Genomic DNA, 18,301 nt, shown 5'->3' on the forward strand with positions numbered 1-18,301 from the left:
CAGCTGAGTGCTTGAAATGTGTGGCAGGTCCAAATGGAAGGTGATCTAAGTATAATATACATACCAGGTTTAAAAGAATTGGTACTCCCCCCCCCAAAAAAAAGGGACCACATCATTAATATTTCTTAGGTGGATTATATACTGAAATGATAATTTTTGGATATACTGAGTGAAATAAATATATTAATCTCACCATTTTGATTTTGAATCCTTTAATGTGAGTACTAAAATTTTTGTTTGCATGTGATTTGCATTATATTTCTTTTGGCCAATGTTGCCTGTGAAGTTTTGCACAGAGAAATATGTTCTGGCTTACGTTTTTCAAAGGTTGTTGAGTGGGAGATGAGGTGACCAGCTGTGAGTCTGTAGGAGCAAGGAGTCCAGGGAGAGATCGTTGGTGACTTGACTGGAGGTAGAGGTGAACACAGGAGAGGTGATTAGATTAAGGGTATATTTTCAAGGTACAGCCTCTAAAACTTGTCATGGATTCGATGTATGAGCAAAGGCAAGAAGCAATAACGACTCCTGGGTTTGGGTTCTGAGCAGATGGAAAAAAAAATAATAAGATTTTTCTTACTTGGCCACTGAAGAATTTGATAACATGGTATGTGGGAAAGTAATAGTATTCTGTCCTTGGAGAGCGTTGACTTTATTTTTTTAAAGATTATTTATTTATTTATTTGACAGAGAGAGACACAGCGAGAGAGGGAACACAAGCAGGGGGAGTGGGAGAGGCCACGGAGCAGGGAGCCCTATGCCGGGCTCGATCCCAGGATCCTGGGATCATGACCTGAGCCGTAGGCAGACAAGACTGAGCCACCCAGGTGCCCCGCATTGACTTTATTTATTAACAAGATTTGGTTCCCATCAATAAATGTCCTGATGCCATTGTTCTCTTTCTCATTATCATTCTGCTGATTTCCCAACTTGGTGATGAATTGAAACTCCATTATTTCCTCCACATGGCCACTTCCTTAGCCCTGCATTAAGGTATTTTCTTCTGCCTTATTTATTCCTCATGAACTGAGTCATTATGGATAGCAGATATGGTACAATCCCATGAAACTAGTGGAAACCTGTGAAAAAAATGTAAGCCCAGCTGGACTATATGAAATGTTAGTATCTGAGAGTTTGTTCAGTTGTGTAGTCTTTCTTGTCTGCTGCATTTTAAATTAAATTGTACGTATTGGCAATCACATGCTGATTTTAAGTATACTTAGCACAAGATGTGGTTGAAGCTGGGGAGGTTATCAACAGAGGCTGACCATAAATGATCTAATTTTTATCAGAATGAAATACAGACATTTCAATATACGACTCTCGAAAACAACATTTTCCGTAATTGGCTTCTAATAGCTATAAAATAAATTGAAGCCAGTCATAAAAATAAAACACAAACTCAACATAAAATGAAATCCTACTTTTTAATATTCAAGGTATAATTCATTATTCTTTGAAAAAAAAAACATGATTTAGTTTTATTCAAAGCCTTCATTCTTTGTTTAGACATTAAGCAAATTCATCTGCTATTTTTTTTCTGAAATACTCAGTTTTGGGCTTTATTTTGGCAGAGAAGAAGTAATCTCCTTTTCAAAGAACAAATACTTTAAACGTACTGTGTGGTAAGAAGTCATAGTTCTTTACAGAATGGAAGCTAGCCCAGAATGCAATTAGACTTTTATAAAATAGTGTCTCAGTGTTGTTATTCATGCATATTGTGGTAGTATCTTTAATGCTTAATTCCTTGAAATGTGGAAAAGTATAGGGATTTGAAGTCCAATTTGTATTTCGTGTCCGATAGCAAAATGTTTAATTATCCCCAGTGTGTCGGTACTGAGCTAACAACATGGAACCACAGTTACAAAGAGGGGAGCTCTCCCCTTCGGGTGTCCTGTTTGTGAGGGTTACAGTGTCCCATTTTGTATGAGTTCTTAGTTGGTATTTGAAGGTATACGCTATCGGAGCACAACATGAATAAATTATTTATACTAAGGATTAAATTTCTGTCAGAATGGATCAAAGTTACAGTACTTTTTGTTTTTTTTCTGATCATAGCTTTCAGATGTATTAGGGTAAATTCTTACTTTTTTATTTCATGTCCCATGGATTTCCCAAATTCATATACAGTTGGCTCAGGGGTGCCCTACAGTTGAAAGTCCACATATAACCTTTGACTCAACCAAAAACTCAACTACTAATCCTGCTGTTGACTGGAAACTTTACCAGTAACACAGCTGATTAACATACACTTTGTATGTTCTGTGGATTATATACTATATCCTTACCATGACGTAAGTTAGAGGAGAGACGATGTTAGTAAGAAAATCATAGAGGAGAAAAAATACATTGAAGGTGCTGTCCTGTAAAAATCCCATGTATCAGTGGATCCACGCAGCTCAAACCCATGGTGTTCGAGGGTTAAGTGTATACTTCCCTACATGCAGAATTAACCAAAAACAAGGACTTACCAACTCGAGTTGACCTTTTCTGGAGATTCCATTGTATAGTAATTCAGTAAAGAATTATGTGGGCTGATGCCCTGCTTTCAATAGGTTTATTTTGTATTTTAAGGGTCAGAATATGCATCATTCATTAATTAACAAATTTCAGAATCTTTATAGTGAAAATGATATTAGTTTCTGTTGGGAGAAATAAAAAGTACTGAGGGATAATAAATTGACTTTCTAGTTGTACTTGCCATCTGGTACATGTAATAGAGAAAAATTTAAATATGTAATTGTGCCACTCTCCCATTTTTCCCAGCAATATGCATTTATAAAAAAAAAAAAATTGGGGGCACCTGGGTGGCTCAGTTGGTTGAGCGACTGCCTTCGGCTCAGGTCATGATCCTGGAGTCCCGGGATCGAGTCCCACATCGGGCTCCCTGCTCAGCAGGGAGTCTGCTTCTCCCCCTGACCCTTCCCCCCTCTCATGCTCTCTCTCTCTCTATCTCATTCTCTCTCTCAAATAAATAAATAAAATCTTTAAAAAAAAAAAAATTGGGCTTAGCTGTAACATTTACATGGTATATTTTGGCAGAGTCAGTATTTTTTTCTCCTTTTATCTTTTTTTGCCTTTTTTTGTTGTTGTACTCACACCTTTGGAAACAGTTAAACCAAGCCAAAACAAACAAAATACTTCCTATAATTCCAGTAGGGATGTTTTAATTTTGCTTTTATTTTAAAATAATGTTTGAAATATTTGAACTATAGCTATTGTTTTCAAGAAGAGATATGTAGACTCTTCCTTCACTGAAAGTCTATTTTAATGGAAGATCAATTAAAAATGCTATTTTTTGAGTTTTACAGCACATAGAGCCATCCTTTCATTGCCTTTGTTTGCTCTGTGAGCAAAGTGTAAGAATTAAAAAAATAAAACCATATTGGAGGAAGTACTCTGTTTAAGAAAAGCAAGAGTGAAGAGTAGATTTTGATTGAGGGGGGAAATCAGTTTAATTCATAAGAGACAATTATAATGAAGGTTCCACTATATTGGCTCTAATATTCTTATTTTAACTTATGATTGGTGATATATATATCACTTATTAACTTATTACTTATCAACATCACTAACATAAGTGTTATCAGTTATTAACACAATTATTAACATTAATAAAAGTTAATGAAAGAAATTAATTTATACAGCTATATTCTATTCTGTGATTTGAGGAAAGTGGTTATTCATAATCCAAAGATAAAATCCATTCACAAAAGCAGTAAAAAAAGGCATTTTCCAGCTTCCTATTGTACTTATCTTTTCATCAAAAAAATCTTTGGAAACACAATTGGGGATATTGGAGAGAGAAGCCTAAAAAAGTAGAGTGTCATAATCTCTGTTGTACTGTTCCCAAATATCATACCCTTCCGTTCAGTTTATTTTTCAGGGCTTTTGCTTGCACCAAAGAGATCAGAACTAGAAAGCAGATGTAGGGTGAAAGATGGTTATGGGTGGCTCCATTAAAGCATGAGTCACAGTTACTTTATAAAGGTTTTTAAAATACATAAAATCAAAATTCTTCTTTCTATCATATTCTCTTACATTTTATGGTGCAGAAATTTTGCCAAATAGAACAGCTTATTATTATTATTTTTTTAAGTAGGCTCTATACCCCATGTGGAGCCCAACGTGAGGCTTGAACTCACGATGCTGAGATCAAGACCTGAGCTGAGATCACTTAACCGACTGAGCCCCCCAGGCACCCCAAACAGCTTATTTTTTATAATCAGTCCCAACCTGTGGTATAAGGTACTAGACTGTTCCCTTGTGCATCCACTCAATTCAGACACCCAATCAGCAAGAGCCAGTTCCTCTCCTCTCTTAATTACACATATGGTTCTTCTTGTAACTTTCTCCAACTCATGCACAATCTACCTCTGTCTATGCTGCGGTTTTTTTTAACATGAGAAATAAATTCAACCACAAGTTTATATAAGAAAATTCGATTTGTGGGGCGCCTGGGTGGCTCAGTCGTTAAGTGTCTGCCTTCAGCTCGGGTCATGATCCCAGGGTCCTGGGATTGAGCCCCACATCGGGCTTCCTGCTCCACGGGGGGCCTGCTTCTCCCTCTCCCACTCCCCCTACTTGTGTTCCCTCTCTCGCTGTGTCTCTCTCTCAAACAAATAAATAAAAAATCTTTAAAAAAAAAAAAAATTCGATTTGTATCAGCAGCAACACAAATGCTATTTTAGACACTTTCATTTCTATCTAAATTGTATTAGATGCTAAATGTAATTATTTTTTAATGTTCCACCTACTCAAAGAGAATTTTAGGCATTTTACAACGATTCATACAATAAAACAAGGTAATATGTATTTAACATGAGTCATAAAAATAAAGCAAACAGAATAGAAAGACATTAAACGAGTCGGGAGTGAGACTACCATACAGACAATGCGACCGAGCCCTGCCGAGTCGCTAGAGGAGTCCGGAACTTGGTTTTCACTGGGTTGGGGCCAAAGTGAAAGAAGCAAACCAATGAAAAACCAAAAAGAACAGAATCAGTTACAAAATTGGGAGGAAAAAAAAAAAAAAAAGAATCATTTCTGAGTGAAATGCCAGTTTGGAGGAGAATGCCTGTATCCTGCGGGATATCATAGCATGTACATAGTGTGAAGTACATAGTGTCCCGTGTTTCTCAGAACCTTACATGGGATGTCGTCTGGGTGGCATCTCTAACGGTCTATCAGTGCAGGATATCAGGAACTCACACCTTGGGTCCCTGTGGCCATCTGCAGTGGGTTCTTTAGCCAGGCTTTTGAAACACTATGACTAGTACCTGGGGTGGAGTCCCTCTGTTGCTGGTTAAATGCAGTCCATTTACTGCGACACAAGGCTAAGTGGGGTTTGCAATCAGGAAATGCGAGGAGTTGCTGTAACCACCACAACAAGTAACACATCTTTGCGGTGCTCTTTTTATTTGTTGGGTCTTGTGCACTTAAAGGGTGCTATCAAATTAACTTCTCGCAGAGCCCTTTGAGGTAGGTCTGATTACTTTCCCCATTGTACAGATTGAGTTCCCTAAAGCTTTGAGTTGAGAAGTAGTAATTTCCACCAAGACACACACGATAGCAAGTGGTAGAGGTTTAAATTTGAGTTTCTATCCAAGGGCCAGCAGCAGGTTGGGTTCCTAACCACTTCCTTTTTGCAGGGCTTCTTAAGAGGGAAACTGAATTAAATATCCAACCCATCCTTTTCTAGGGAGTGGGCTTCTCCTGCACACAGAAACTTCCATCAAATAGTAATTTTAGGTTGGCTCCTTCTCACAAATGGTGATTGAAAAGATAGCCGCTGTAATAATTTTAGTGTGAAAAACTAAAAGGTAAAATCAGCCATAAATAAATACCTGCGTTAGCGATAAAACGATTTCTGTGAGGCTCCACACTTAATTTTTTATAATGCAATGTGTGGTTGAGACTCACTGAAGAGGTACATATAGGTAACTGGATAAAGTGATGTTGTAAATTAAAATGTAGGGGCATCTACCAAAAAAATGTGGCTTGAGAATAAATTAAGGGACCCAGTTCTTCGCTGGTGACTTCAGTTTATGATTTAAAGAAAAAAGCTATTTGCACATAAAAAAAAGTTCAGTTAAATATGCCTGTCAACATTTATTGCAAAATTTATTTATCCAACATTTATTGTAAAAAGCTACTTAGATAAGCTATTTCTAGTTTAAATTATAAACTAGTTAAAATTAAAATTAACGTGGTAACACAAAAAATGTTTTATACACATGTATTTTCATATAAACTTATATGTGTATAAAACAACATTTACATACAAATACACATATATAACAGATATATTATGTAAATACATGCATATATGTACACCTATGTATATTTATATGCATATAAAATGTGTTAATTATATTTAGAACTTTGGAGTTTTTGGAACTTTGTCTAGAGATGGCATAGTAACATATTACTAAATATTATGCGTACATTACAGATCTTTTAAACTAAAGTAGAACAGTAAACCTAAATAAAAGTTTAAATTTTGGTTAATGATCGTAATTACTATACTAATTCATTTGCACTATATTTGCTTCTTGGAAGATCAAAGACCATCCTTTGTTTTGAAAAAGTTTCTTATAATCAAATTCTCTTCTGTTATATGTTTGTTTACACTATTTGTATTTGAAATTGATAGATTGCTCCCAAGAATTTAGATTCAGGGCAAATGTAAATGACTAGATTTTTCCAGAATGCAAATTCTTCTCAAACTCTATAATGAGCAGCCACGCAACTTCAAGCAGAAAGCAAAATACACGGCCATCGGAATTACAAAGAGTCTAGCAGGACCCATTAGACCCTGATTAGGAAAATGAGACAGATGTTGCTTCTGTGAGAGAATTAGAAAAATGACTTGTGCTTTGGTATGGCGGGACCTTCAAAGGAAATATGTGTCTTACGAGGTCCAATGTGCTGGAAATGGGCTGAGGCTAACTTCAGTGGAGGGAGCTTTGCTGGAGGCTCTTGGGAACCGACCGTGACAGTAAGAGGAAGGAACACGGGCTGGGGAGTAGAAATGAACAGGGGCAGGTGCAGAGCCCAGGGAAACAAGAACCCACAGGGGTGAATAGGTGCAAGTGAGATTTCAGTCTGATGAACACGTAGCACCTCGGTGAGTGAGTTCCAACCGTTTTACAACTCTTGTGTCCAAACTCCAGAGAGCAGAGGGCCTGGTCTTGAGTTGCCTGCAGCCGTTTTTGGCACGGGATGAGGCAGGACGGGACCATGGATTCAAGTCACTCGTACGTGTTGGGCACTGGGCTAATTCCTCCATTGAAATCAGGGTGTTTTTAGGGAGAGATATAAATGCTTTGCAGCCAAAACCCAACAGAGTTCACATGGGTCATGGGGGTGTTAGTGCCTTTTTTTTTTTTTTTAAAGATTTTATTTATTTATTTGACAGAGACACAGCGAGAGAGGGAACACAGCAGGGGAAGTGGGAGAGGGAGAAGCAGGCTTCCCGCAGAGCAGGGAGCCCGACGCGGGGCTCGATCCCAGGACCCTGGGATGCTGACCTGAGCCAAAGGCAGATGCCTAACCGACTGAGCCACCAGGTGCCCGTTAGTGCCTTTTTTATCAATGCCTTCTTTTTGCGTATCTTATAAAGACTAAGGACAGTTCTTGCGGTTTGGACATATGTCTACCCCTGATGGCAATAACTGACCCACAGCGCCGTGGCTTCCATTGGCCACGAGTAGGCGGTGTCCGGGATGACCGTTCCTTACCACAGTCGGCGGTGGGGGCTTGATCAGGCCTTGCTCATATTTTTGTCGTTTTTAGTGGCTGGAACAAACCTCAAAGCTTGCTACTTTGTAGTTTGTTTGAACAATTTCAAATTATAATTATTATTAATTATATTATCATTATTATAAATTATTAAATTATAATAATTAAGCAGTGCTGATGAGAATTCACACGTCTTCAATGAGAGAAAAGCAGCGAATGCAGTTGGAAATGTGGGGCCTCGTGGCTGTTGGACAGCGAGCACGGGATCGGGGAAAGGGGTGATGAATAATCATTGGTCTCACATAGTTTGCTAAACATTCTTTGCATATCACCCACTTTGGTGAGTGGTAATACACACTCATTTAATAAGACGTCATAGGAGTGTGAAAAACAGTCTCCCTCAGGTGTGTGCCTGCTCTGTGTGTCAAAGACAAACAAATCTGGATTTAGAAGACAGACTTTATTTCTCAGGATTGTTCTAAGGCCGAAGAGAGGAACTAAGATACTAGGGAGAAGAACCATTGTCCTGGGCAGAACTGTCTGACCCAGAGGTCAACGGCACTCAAAGGTTAGGCAGAGAAAGCCTTTCTTTTATAGGGAGCAGTGAGCAAGGGTAGAAGGGACCAGTTGTGGGCAAGTGGGGCAACGGAACAGTGGATCTAGATCAGAGAGTGTTTCGCCCCAACATCCGCCGTTCTGGGAGGGACCTGTGGGTTTGTACGCTGTCCCAGGCAAAGGGGGGTCAAAATCCAGAAACCTGAAGGAAGGAGAAAAACTTAACCAGTGTTTGGTTAACAAGAATTTTTATCTGTCTGTTTGTTTGATTGATCATTTGGGACAAAACAGTTCAGCTAATCATGTATGAGGCAAAAAATGGGAATTTGGAGGATCCATGCCGGCATCCCCCATGGCTTAGAGAAGGATGGCTCTTTGCAATAGGTCATTTCCTGGAACACCACTGCCTGGGGCACTTCTTGTTACATCCAGGAGCAAAGGCTGGGTAAAATCGAACACTGTCACGTGGAAAAGGGGGTATTGTCTGAACCCTAATCTTGTATTTCCAGGAAAATAATTAATCAACATGCTTTAATAGGTATTTCCTGGTTCAGTGTCCACGTAGTATTACTTCTTTAGAGATCCCAAATAGTATGTACTTTATAGCAGGTATTAAATCACTCAGCAATTATGACATTATATAAACTGTAGGCCCCATCCCCATCCTAATCTAAAACAGAGCCGGAGATTTCTTTCTCTAAAATTTAATATTCGTACATCTCTAAAACATTTCTTCTATAAAGCCAATGAGAGGGGGAGGGCGGGTGACTGAAAATTGTGGGAGAAAATCAGAGCACGATTAGCATAAGCTTTTATTTGAAAATGCCAGGCATGGAAGTCTCCCAAAGACCTTGGGGAAGGAGGACAGAATGTTCTATAGGGCTTTAGCAGGATTGTTCTTGGGGCAAGCAGCCACTGTGTGAATAGTCTGGGTAATCAAGAGGGGAGTGGGGAGCAGCAAATGGCCCAGCTCCTGTGCAAGAGGCACACAGTGGTGGAAAATCCTCAGCCCTTTGGGGTCCTTCACAGAATATTGCAGTCAATAAATACTTCTCTGTGACTCTTTTCATTTTTGCAGTTGAGTGCATTTTTCTCTGCATTATAGACCTAGTATCATCGTATGGTATCATCAAATAGTACCTGGTGGCTATGCATAAATCCCACTTTTCCTGAGACGTCAGCCAGCTTTAATACCATGCTGTGTAACAGCGTGGTTATAACATTGTCACCGTTGACAATCTTTTCCCCATACACAAAATGCTGGACTTCATTAGGAAACAATTCGGGTGGCACGAGAGGACAGAAGGGGTCTGTGCTCTGTGTTCAGTACAAAAGGCAACAAAAAGAAGCAGCCGGAACTCTGAAAAAATGGTTCCCTCTTTTGAGAGCCATCTGTGCCTAGGCAGACACTTCAAGTGAAGCAATGAAGCATCAGAAATTGATCTCGGAGCTCTAGTCTCTCCTTTCTGCTTTTCTTTAAACAAAGTATAATCTAAAAAAATTGACCTATTTCCAAATGAACAACCACAAAAGGCCAGAGCTTATCTAGGTCAAGTAGATAATTACTGGGAGTATTTGTCCAGTTAAGCATTGCCTTTATTGATCTATTTTAAAAGATTTATGCCTCCTGCACATTTAACCAGGCATATTAATAATACACAGATATTAATACTTGATTATGTGGTTCATAGATGGCTCATAATCAGGGATTATGTTGTATCTTCTCTTCCTCCAAATTACTGAGTAGACTGGGCATTTAGCAAGTCCTTCATCTCCTTAAAGTCTTTACTAACTTGTTTCCCCAATTCTCCTCTTGGCCCCCATTGCGGCCTGTTCACAACATAATGGCCAGTGTTACTTGCTTTAAATGTGAGGTCACTTAACATTACTTCCATGTTTAAACTCCAGCAGTGGATCCTGGTTTTACTCAGAACAGAAGGTAATGCCCTTCCAGTCCTTACAAGCCCCTCCCTGATCTGCTCCCACCTTCTCTGCTCCAGCCACACTCATACACCTTGCTTTTCACACGGTGGTGGGGTAAGGGGAGTGAGGGGTGGTTAGCAATTTCCTCCTCTTGGAAGGCTCCTGCCTGTGATGTCCATATTTACTCACTGTCTCCTTCAGTCTGCTCACACAGCGACTTCCGAGTGACACGTTTCCTAAATATTCCTGCCATTTTATTATTTTACTTTCATTTTTATTTTTTTAAGATTTAATTTATTTATTAGAGAGAGAGGGAGAGCACGAGCAAGGGGAGCAGGCAGAGGGAGAGGGAGAAGCAGGCTCCCCACCAAGTAGGGAGCCCAATGCAGGGGCTCGATCCCCAGGACCCTGGGATTAGGACCTGAGCCAAAGGCAGATGCTTAACCAACTGAGCCACCCAGGTGCCCCACATTTTATTATTTTATTATCTTATCTATCTTGCTTAATTAGAATGCAAGTTCTGTGACATCAGAGATCTTGGTTTTGTTCACTGATATATTCCAAGTGTCTAGAACAGTGCCTGGTCCATGGTATGCATTCAATAAATATCTATGGAATGAATGAATGAAAATAAATGAATGAGTGAATGAAAATTTCGCACTAACCACTTACCTGAGTTTTGCTATAAATTTATTAGACAACTCCAACTCCAACTTAATCTTCTATATATATATTTTTAAACTCTGAAAATGTATATAAAGATTTTTTTTTTTTTTCCCTTGGGGTGCCTGGGTGGCTCAGTCGGTTAAGCATCCAACTCTTGGTTTCATCTCAGGTCCTGATCTCAGGTTGTGAGATTGAGTCTGGCATCAGGCTCTGCACTCAGTGGGGAGTCTGCCTGAGATTCTGTCTCTCTCTGTGTCCCGCTGCCCCCTGCCCCAAATAAATAGATAAATCTTTTTTTTTTTTTAATATTTTTTTAAAAGATTATTTATTTATTTATTTGACAGAGAGGCACAGCGAGAGAGGGAACACTTGCAGGGGGACTGAGGGAGGGAGAAGCAGGCTTCCCGCTGAGCAGAGAGCCCGATGCGGGGCTCGACCCCCAGGACCCTGGGATCATGACCTGAGCCGAAGGCAGACACTTAATGACTGAGCTACCCAGGCGCCCCCCAAAATAATTTTTTATCTTAAGTTGGGGAAGGGGAGCCTGGGTGGCTCAGTCGGTTAGGTGTCTGCCTTCAGCTGAGGTCATGATCCCGAGGTCCGCAGGGAGCCTGCTTCTCCCTCTCCCCCTGCTCGTGCTCTCTCTCTCGCTCACTCCCCCTCTCAAATAAATAAATAAAATATTTATTTAAAAAAAAAAAGTTGGGAAAGAGGAAGTAGGGAGCTAAAGAGTTTTTAAAAGTATGACCATATTCTTTTCTTATGCCCATTACAAGAAATTCAAGCAACATAATATAAGGAGGCAAGTTTCCGTGAATGTTTTATGGCAAACTCAAAATCCTGCCACCTGAACCTAAACATTATTAACATTATATAAATGTCATTGCAGACATCTCTCTTGATATAGGGGGATATGCATGATATAGGTGTTACAGATAAGCAACACTGAAGGTCTCTGTCTCTGTATGCTCGTAGTGTGCAAATAATTTAGGCTGACAGGCTGGAGAGAGACGTGTGTTCTTAATGAATTTACATGTAGTAAATTCTCATGACATTTGATTCCAAACTGTATATATGAATTGGCTTGGCATATTAATAATTTAAAGCAAAACATAAAGGTAATTTAAACAGTGGTATTAATTTATATGAGTCAGTTCAAAGTAAGTGACTAAAAAAATCATGAGCTCAGTTGCTTTAGGAAGCAACAATGTACCCATGTGCATTTGAAGATCAAGGGCTAAAGAGCCATCCTTTGAATAGCATATATATGTATATATGTAATATATTCATGTATGTAGGTAATAGACACAGAGACAGACATGGCAGACATGCTTAGGTCTATGGACGTAGATGGCAAGTGGAAAGATAGATTTTTACAAAATGTGTTCTCATCTAAAAAGGTTTAAATTTAGTTTAACATGTATTTATCAGAAAAGGTAAGGAAGGAGTTCAAGTTTGGACACCTTTTTCTTCTGGGTATTTCATTCCAGAAGATCTCCAAAGTTTTAAGAGAAAAGAATTCAGGGAGAAGACATTGTTCCATGTTTTAAATGATATAAGGCATTTTTAGACTTCATTGGTATGTGATTCCCTGATGTGATAAAGCAATTGGTACAGTTGTATTTCATTCCACATTTAAAGTTTTAGTCACAGTGAGTCTGCAATATTCCCCCAAATACAGGAAGACACAAGCTCAATAGACAAATTTCTTCATTGTAGGAAAACATAGTTTATGCATATATAAGTGATTTCCTTGGAACATACTTAATCAATGTGTACATGCACTGCAGCAGTTATAAATTATTAAAGTGCAGTACTGGGACAGATAGCCACCTTCTGCAGTATTTTTAACAACGTACTCATATTTGGTTTTTGATTTGTGAACTAATATTACTAGTGAGAAATATGCTTTCTTAACAATTCCACAAATTCATTAAATGTCTTGAATGAATTAGAGGCAGGGGAGAAGTTTATTAATGCAAACTTTTAAGCCAAATTAATAATAAGCATAATCATATTTTATGGAACAGTGACTATGTGCTCAAAACTGTGCAGAGATTTGATTATAAGCGTTTGCACATTTAATGCACACAGTCCTCCCATGTGGCAGATGACTTCCGCATTTTTGTGGTTAAGGAGTCTGAGCCTTTGATGGCTTCTTACTGGTCTAAGATTTTGCAGTTCGTAAATAAAGAAGCTGAAAATTGAAGCCAAACATCCGAGCTCTTTACTGCGGATGTTCTTCCCATTCATGCCTATATCAACTGTCAAGAGTATAAGGTGGTTTGGTTTCAAGGCCTTTCTTTCTTTTTCCTTTTTTTTTGTTTTTGTTGTTGTTGTTGTTGTTGTTGTTGTTTGGTTAGGGAGCATAACTGTCTCAGGAAAAGAATCCTAAAACACCGGCTAAATACTGCCCCATAGTCTGTGTCTCCTCGTGTAGCCATTCTCAGGTTCCAGGGAGAATACATTTTCTTTTCTTTATTCCTCAGCAAGGATCTCATCAGAAGAGATCCTATCAGGCAGATGGACCAGTGGGTGTGAGCTGCTGAGAAAAGGACAAGGATGAATCGTACTTTAAGAAGAGGGACTTTGACTATGCTGCTCCCTACACATTTAAAAGCAAACAAACACAATTAAAAAGAAAATAAAAGCCAACAGAAAAAGTGCTTCGCTACCATGGGTCGCGTCCCCTGGTGTGGGCCATACCCCTGTGCTCAGTGGTGCCGCCATGTCCCCCAGGCTCAGTATCAGTGCTGCTTCTCTGGCAAGCGCAAACCAAACACACACCAGACCCTTAAGGAAATGTTTTTTTAATAGAGCGGAAAGCAGGTCAGTTTTGGCATCTGAATTAAAAGCTATTTCCTGATGTATTAAAGGACTTTAGATGATATTGCTCCAACTGTCCCCCTTGGAAAGGGCCTCACAACATGGACTCCAAATGGAGCGTCCAATCTGTAGATAAATGTAAAGATATTTGCTGCGTCCAGTTATTAAAATCAATTTATTTACATTTGAATGTCTATAAATATTTAATAATATAGATTCTGATGTTAATCCATGGGGCTTAATAATGTAAAGTTTTTAATAAGGAAAAGACATTAAGGAAATTGTCATTTGTGATGATAGAGGCCACAGACACTTATATGGCGATAACTTGTGCTTCCGATTAAAATCAAATTATTCAATTAGAAAAAATTGTATTTTCCAGAAATTACCTATAGGTTACCATTATTACTGTCCTTTCTGTTGAATATTGTTGACTCTAGACCAAATGATAGATGTTTTCGTTGTTTGTATTCACCTAAATAGCTTCTGAAATTTGCATGCAATATTTTTCTTAACCTGGTAAAACATCTCTCCCTTCTCTCATTGCTGTAATGCTCTGAGTCTTTATACCATGAGGGAAACAGGTATCCTAGTCCTGGACCTTGTATCACAGTCCATGCACCATGTATCACAGAATCTGGTGGAACATGCAATTTGTAACACCAACCATGTGAACACAAGAGTTCTAAGACCCCCGCCTCCTATAAACCATAGGTAGGTTTATTATTTGTACAATATAGTTGGCAATTCCCATGAGACACATAGAGCTCAAATGGTATCATAAATTCCAAAAGTCTAGACTTGACTTAAACAGGACATGGTTGATGACCTCTTTCTACTTTATTCAGTTTCTAGCATCACTGGGAGTTAAATGCTGAAAAAATAGAAGTGTTCATATTCAGTAAACATTAGCAAAAACCAGGCTGTCATCATTTTTCATTTACTAAATGTCATTTCAAGTTGAGAGTGAATGTCACGTTTGTACTTTGTTTGATTTATAGGATTTTGGATCGCTATGTTCAGGAGCAAATTCCCGGTGCCAAGGTGGTGGTAGAGTCCATTGGTGCTCGCAGGCATGGGGACGCCTTTTCTCTAGAAGATTATACCAAATGTGACCTGACTGTCTACGCAGTCGACCCCCAGACCAACCGAGCCATAGACAGAAATGAGCTTTTTAAGTAAGTCATTTTATTGTCTGTAACAGCTCCCTGGTGACAGTATCACCCAAATTATTGTTGAAAGTGAAGTGTAAGCAAAAAAAATCAAAGGCAATACCTAGGGTCCTCATGCCTTGACGTTTTCAGGGCCAGGTGTGGGAGAGAGTGACTTTGGAGGTCAGAAGGTCCATTAGGAGCAAGGGGCAGTCCACAGAGATGACCTCAGACCTCCACTCCTGCTCCCACGCCCTAGCTGTCCGGAGGGGGAGAGCACAGATTCCTTCTTCAGGTGTCAGCCTGCGACAATGTCGGTAGGCATGAATTTGAAGAATAAATCTAGCTTTCCTCAAGGTTGAATCAGCAAAAATTAGTCTCTCTCTCTCTTTTTTTTCTCCCCTTGACATGGGAGTGGGGGGCAAAGGGGATAACCCCTTCCACCTCAGTGCATACTTTTCATCTATTTATTTCATCCTGGTGAATTTGAATATTTGAGTTATGAATCCTAAAAATAAAGAAAATGCAGAATTCTAAGTAAAATGGCTGCTATGCATTCTCCCCTGGAAATCATTTTAGAACAGCTTACCCCTTTGTTGTTGTTAGTTTGAGCTTTGCTTTAGTGACACCTAGTGTCCACCAGACTCTTGGCATGCAATTCTCATTTAAATTGAAATACATTTTTACTTAATAATATATTATTCTAAATATTTATTGGTATTTGTGTATATATATGTACCCAAATCCATAATTTCAGATTTTAGTTTTTCTTTCTCTGTATATACTCAAGAGCACTAAATAAATATATGCATATACAAATTTACAAATATATCCATATGTGGCTGCATTTATGTATTCAGCAAATATCTATCTATCTATCTATTTATTAAAACCCATACATTCTGAGTTGAGTCTGTTCTGAATTTAAATCTGTTCTTGAGCAAAGTTTCACTGCTGCTATTTTAGCAACAATGAAATAGTGATTTAATAGCAACTTAATTATAAAAGAGCCATAGTTATTAAGTATGTTATTCATCAACTTAAATTTAATAGCTGTTTGGGCCATGGGCAAGATAGTATGTTAATCACGGTGGGGAGGTAGAGATGACTAAGCAGCAGCGCCTTCTCAAGTTCTAGAACCAACATCCAGATGAAGTAGCATTTTAGATCTATTAAGCCAATTTTTGCATATTGTATTAATTTTAAAATTCATTTAGAAATATACTTTAAAATTACATATATTCTATTGTCATTATTAACATTTATTTAAACCCATCTGCATTCTGTGTTTTTACATACATTGGTTTTATTTTTAAATATGATGATAGGTTGTTTGAATTCAGGGTGTTTTCCCTAACTCTGGAAACATCTGTTTTCTTTAGGCTGTTAGTCTAGCTTTAAAGAGTAAAGTAATGATGATCATCATCTGAATTGCACATGTAAACACCTCAGAGGTGAACAGTTTGGAAACTGAAGCCAGTTGGGTTTCAACTGACACTGGGAAGTATAAGATAAACATCCTTCATTCTAAACAAGTTTTCCCAAACCTAGATTATACTGTAAAGAGTAAAGATAGAAATTCAACTGAATAACTATAATAACCAGGAAAGAAGGGAAAAATCGAGAATAACTGTAAATCAAAACATTCTGTATTGAAAAGAGGATGGAATGGCCATGAAGTATTAAAGGTTTCCCTTAGCAGCTTGAGCTAGTAGCTGAGAGACACTATAATAATATGTCTAATATATTATTAGTTAATTATTAATATAATAACCTAAGACCCAGACTTATTCCTCAAAACATTTTATAATGAAATTATACAGATATATTTCATAATCCAAGGCTCATAATGCACTGATATTATCTATCCTGTAGTTAGGAGAGCTGTTGAAAATTTAGTTTTTAACACTGAACAAATATACTAGAACATTAAGATTATCACATAACAGAAATGGGATTATATTTTCAACTTCCCTGATCCTAAAATGTAAGCTTTTGAGGATGTTGGAATTTCCCGGCCAAAGAATTAGAAACAAACAAAAAAGGTATTTCCTCAGAGGAGTTCACTTTGATTTTTAAAAACTGATTTAACTATATCAAAACTTTTCTTTAAAAGCTTATGAAAGCATAGAGACCGGAATCACTGTAATGACATGTTAACAACTTTGTTTTACAAGGTTATGAGTATTTTGATTTTTCTTATTTTTGGTTATCTGAATCACTTAGATTTTTTTGCAGTGAATATATATTCCTTTTATCCTGCTTTCATTCTTGCTGTGGTTCTTTGACCTTCTTGAATCTGCATTTTTTTGTTTGTTTTTGGTTTTTAATGTTTCAATTTCTAGAATATCCTTAGACATTATCTTTCCAAGTATTTCTTATAACCTATATTCTCTTTCTTCTCATTCTGGGACTCCAATTAAAATTCATTTTTCTCCACGTTTTTGGATGCTGTCTGTTCTTGTCTTCTTCTCCTCGCCCTCTGTTCTCTTTGTGCTTTCCTTTAGATAATTGCCGTTGCCTTGTTTTCAAGTTCACGGATTCATCTGTTAGCCTGTTGATGTGCTCATTAAAGGAATTCTTCATCTTTATATCTTTAAAAAAAAAAAAAGCTTCCATTTCCATTTGGTTCTTACGATTCCTACCACTTTATTGAACTTCCCATTACTTCAAGCATGTTGTTTGCTTTCTGCTAGATTCTGTAATCTAAGCAGAGCTGTATCAAAGTCTGTCTGATGTCCCAGCATCTGGGCTGTGTCTGGTCTGGCTCCGCTGCTGGGTCTCCCTGCAGGCCCTGGGAACTTTGCATTCTCTTACCCCTCTCATCGGGGCAGACTGCGCCCGCTCACTGCTTGGCTCTTCCCTCACCGTGGACATGCAGCAAGGTGGGTGGGTGGCTCTCTCTTCTCCTTGTCTAGCCTGCGTGCCTGGGACGTGGGCTGAGGCTCTCTCACTTTTCTCCCCCTCCTTCCCATGGCAGCTACTCACTACACCATCTTTGTGGTGTGTCTTGGGTGTCAGAGTGTTCCCTGCCCCTCCCGACCAGTAGGAAACCTCTACTCTGTGCAGGGTCTTCGGCCCAAGAGAATGCCTGTTCCTCCTCTACATGGAGTGGATTGTTGCTTATACCTCTTCCCCAGAAGCAGTGGATTTAGCCTGACCCCTAGGGATTGGGATACTTCCTCTCCCTCTTTCTGCAGCTTAAGGCTCTTGCTTTGTAAGCAATACAGGTCCGAAGAATTGCAAGGTGCTCCAGCCTTAGCTGCTTGCTCCCTCTAACCCTGCACTAGAAGGGGATTTCTCTCCTGTCTCCAGCCTTGTCCCTAGTTTATCTTATCGGGGTCCTTGGAAAACAGTTTGCAAGTGAGTACAATGCCAACCCCCCCCTTTGAGTTCATGGATCTCTTACACCAACTTTGCATGTTGGTACACACTTAGCT

General features: G+C 38.8%; 1 protein-coding gene across 4 annotated transcripts in view; it reads left to right on the plus strand.

The window, feature by feature from the left end:
* The window catches only part of LOC116625425 (protocadherin-15-like), a 1,687,848-nt gene that overhangs the window by 1,635,777 nt on the left and 33,770 nt on the right, over positions 1 to 18,301 (plus strand). For all 4 annotated transcript variants that reach the window (XM_032393940.1, XM_032393941.1, XM_032393942.1 and 1 more), the window contains one exon: positions 14,712 to 14,888. In XM_032393940.1, the coding sequence (XP_032249831.1) occupies positions 14,712 to 14,888 (177 nt within the window). The remainder of the gene's footprint in view (positions 1 to 14,711; positions 14,889 to 18,301) is intronic.

The sequence above is a fragment of the Phoca vitulina genome, unplaced genomic scaffold, assembly GCF_004348235.1.
Source record: "Phoca vitulina isolate PV1807 unplaced genomic scaffold, GSC_HSeal_1.0 scaffold78, whole genome shotgun sequence".
NCBI classification, from domain to species: domain Eukaryota; kingdom Metazoa; phylum Chordata; class Mammalia; order Carnivora; family Phocidae; genus Phoca; species Phoca vitulina.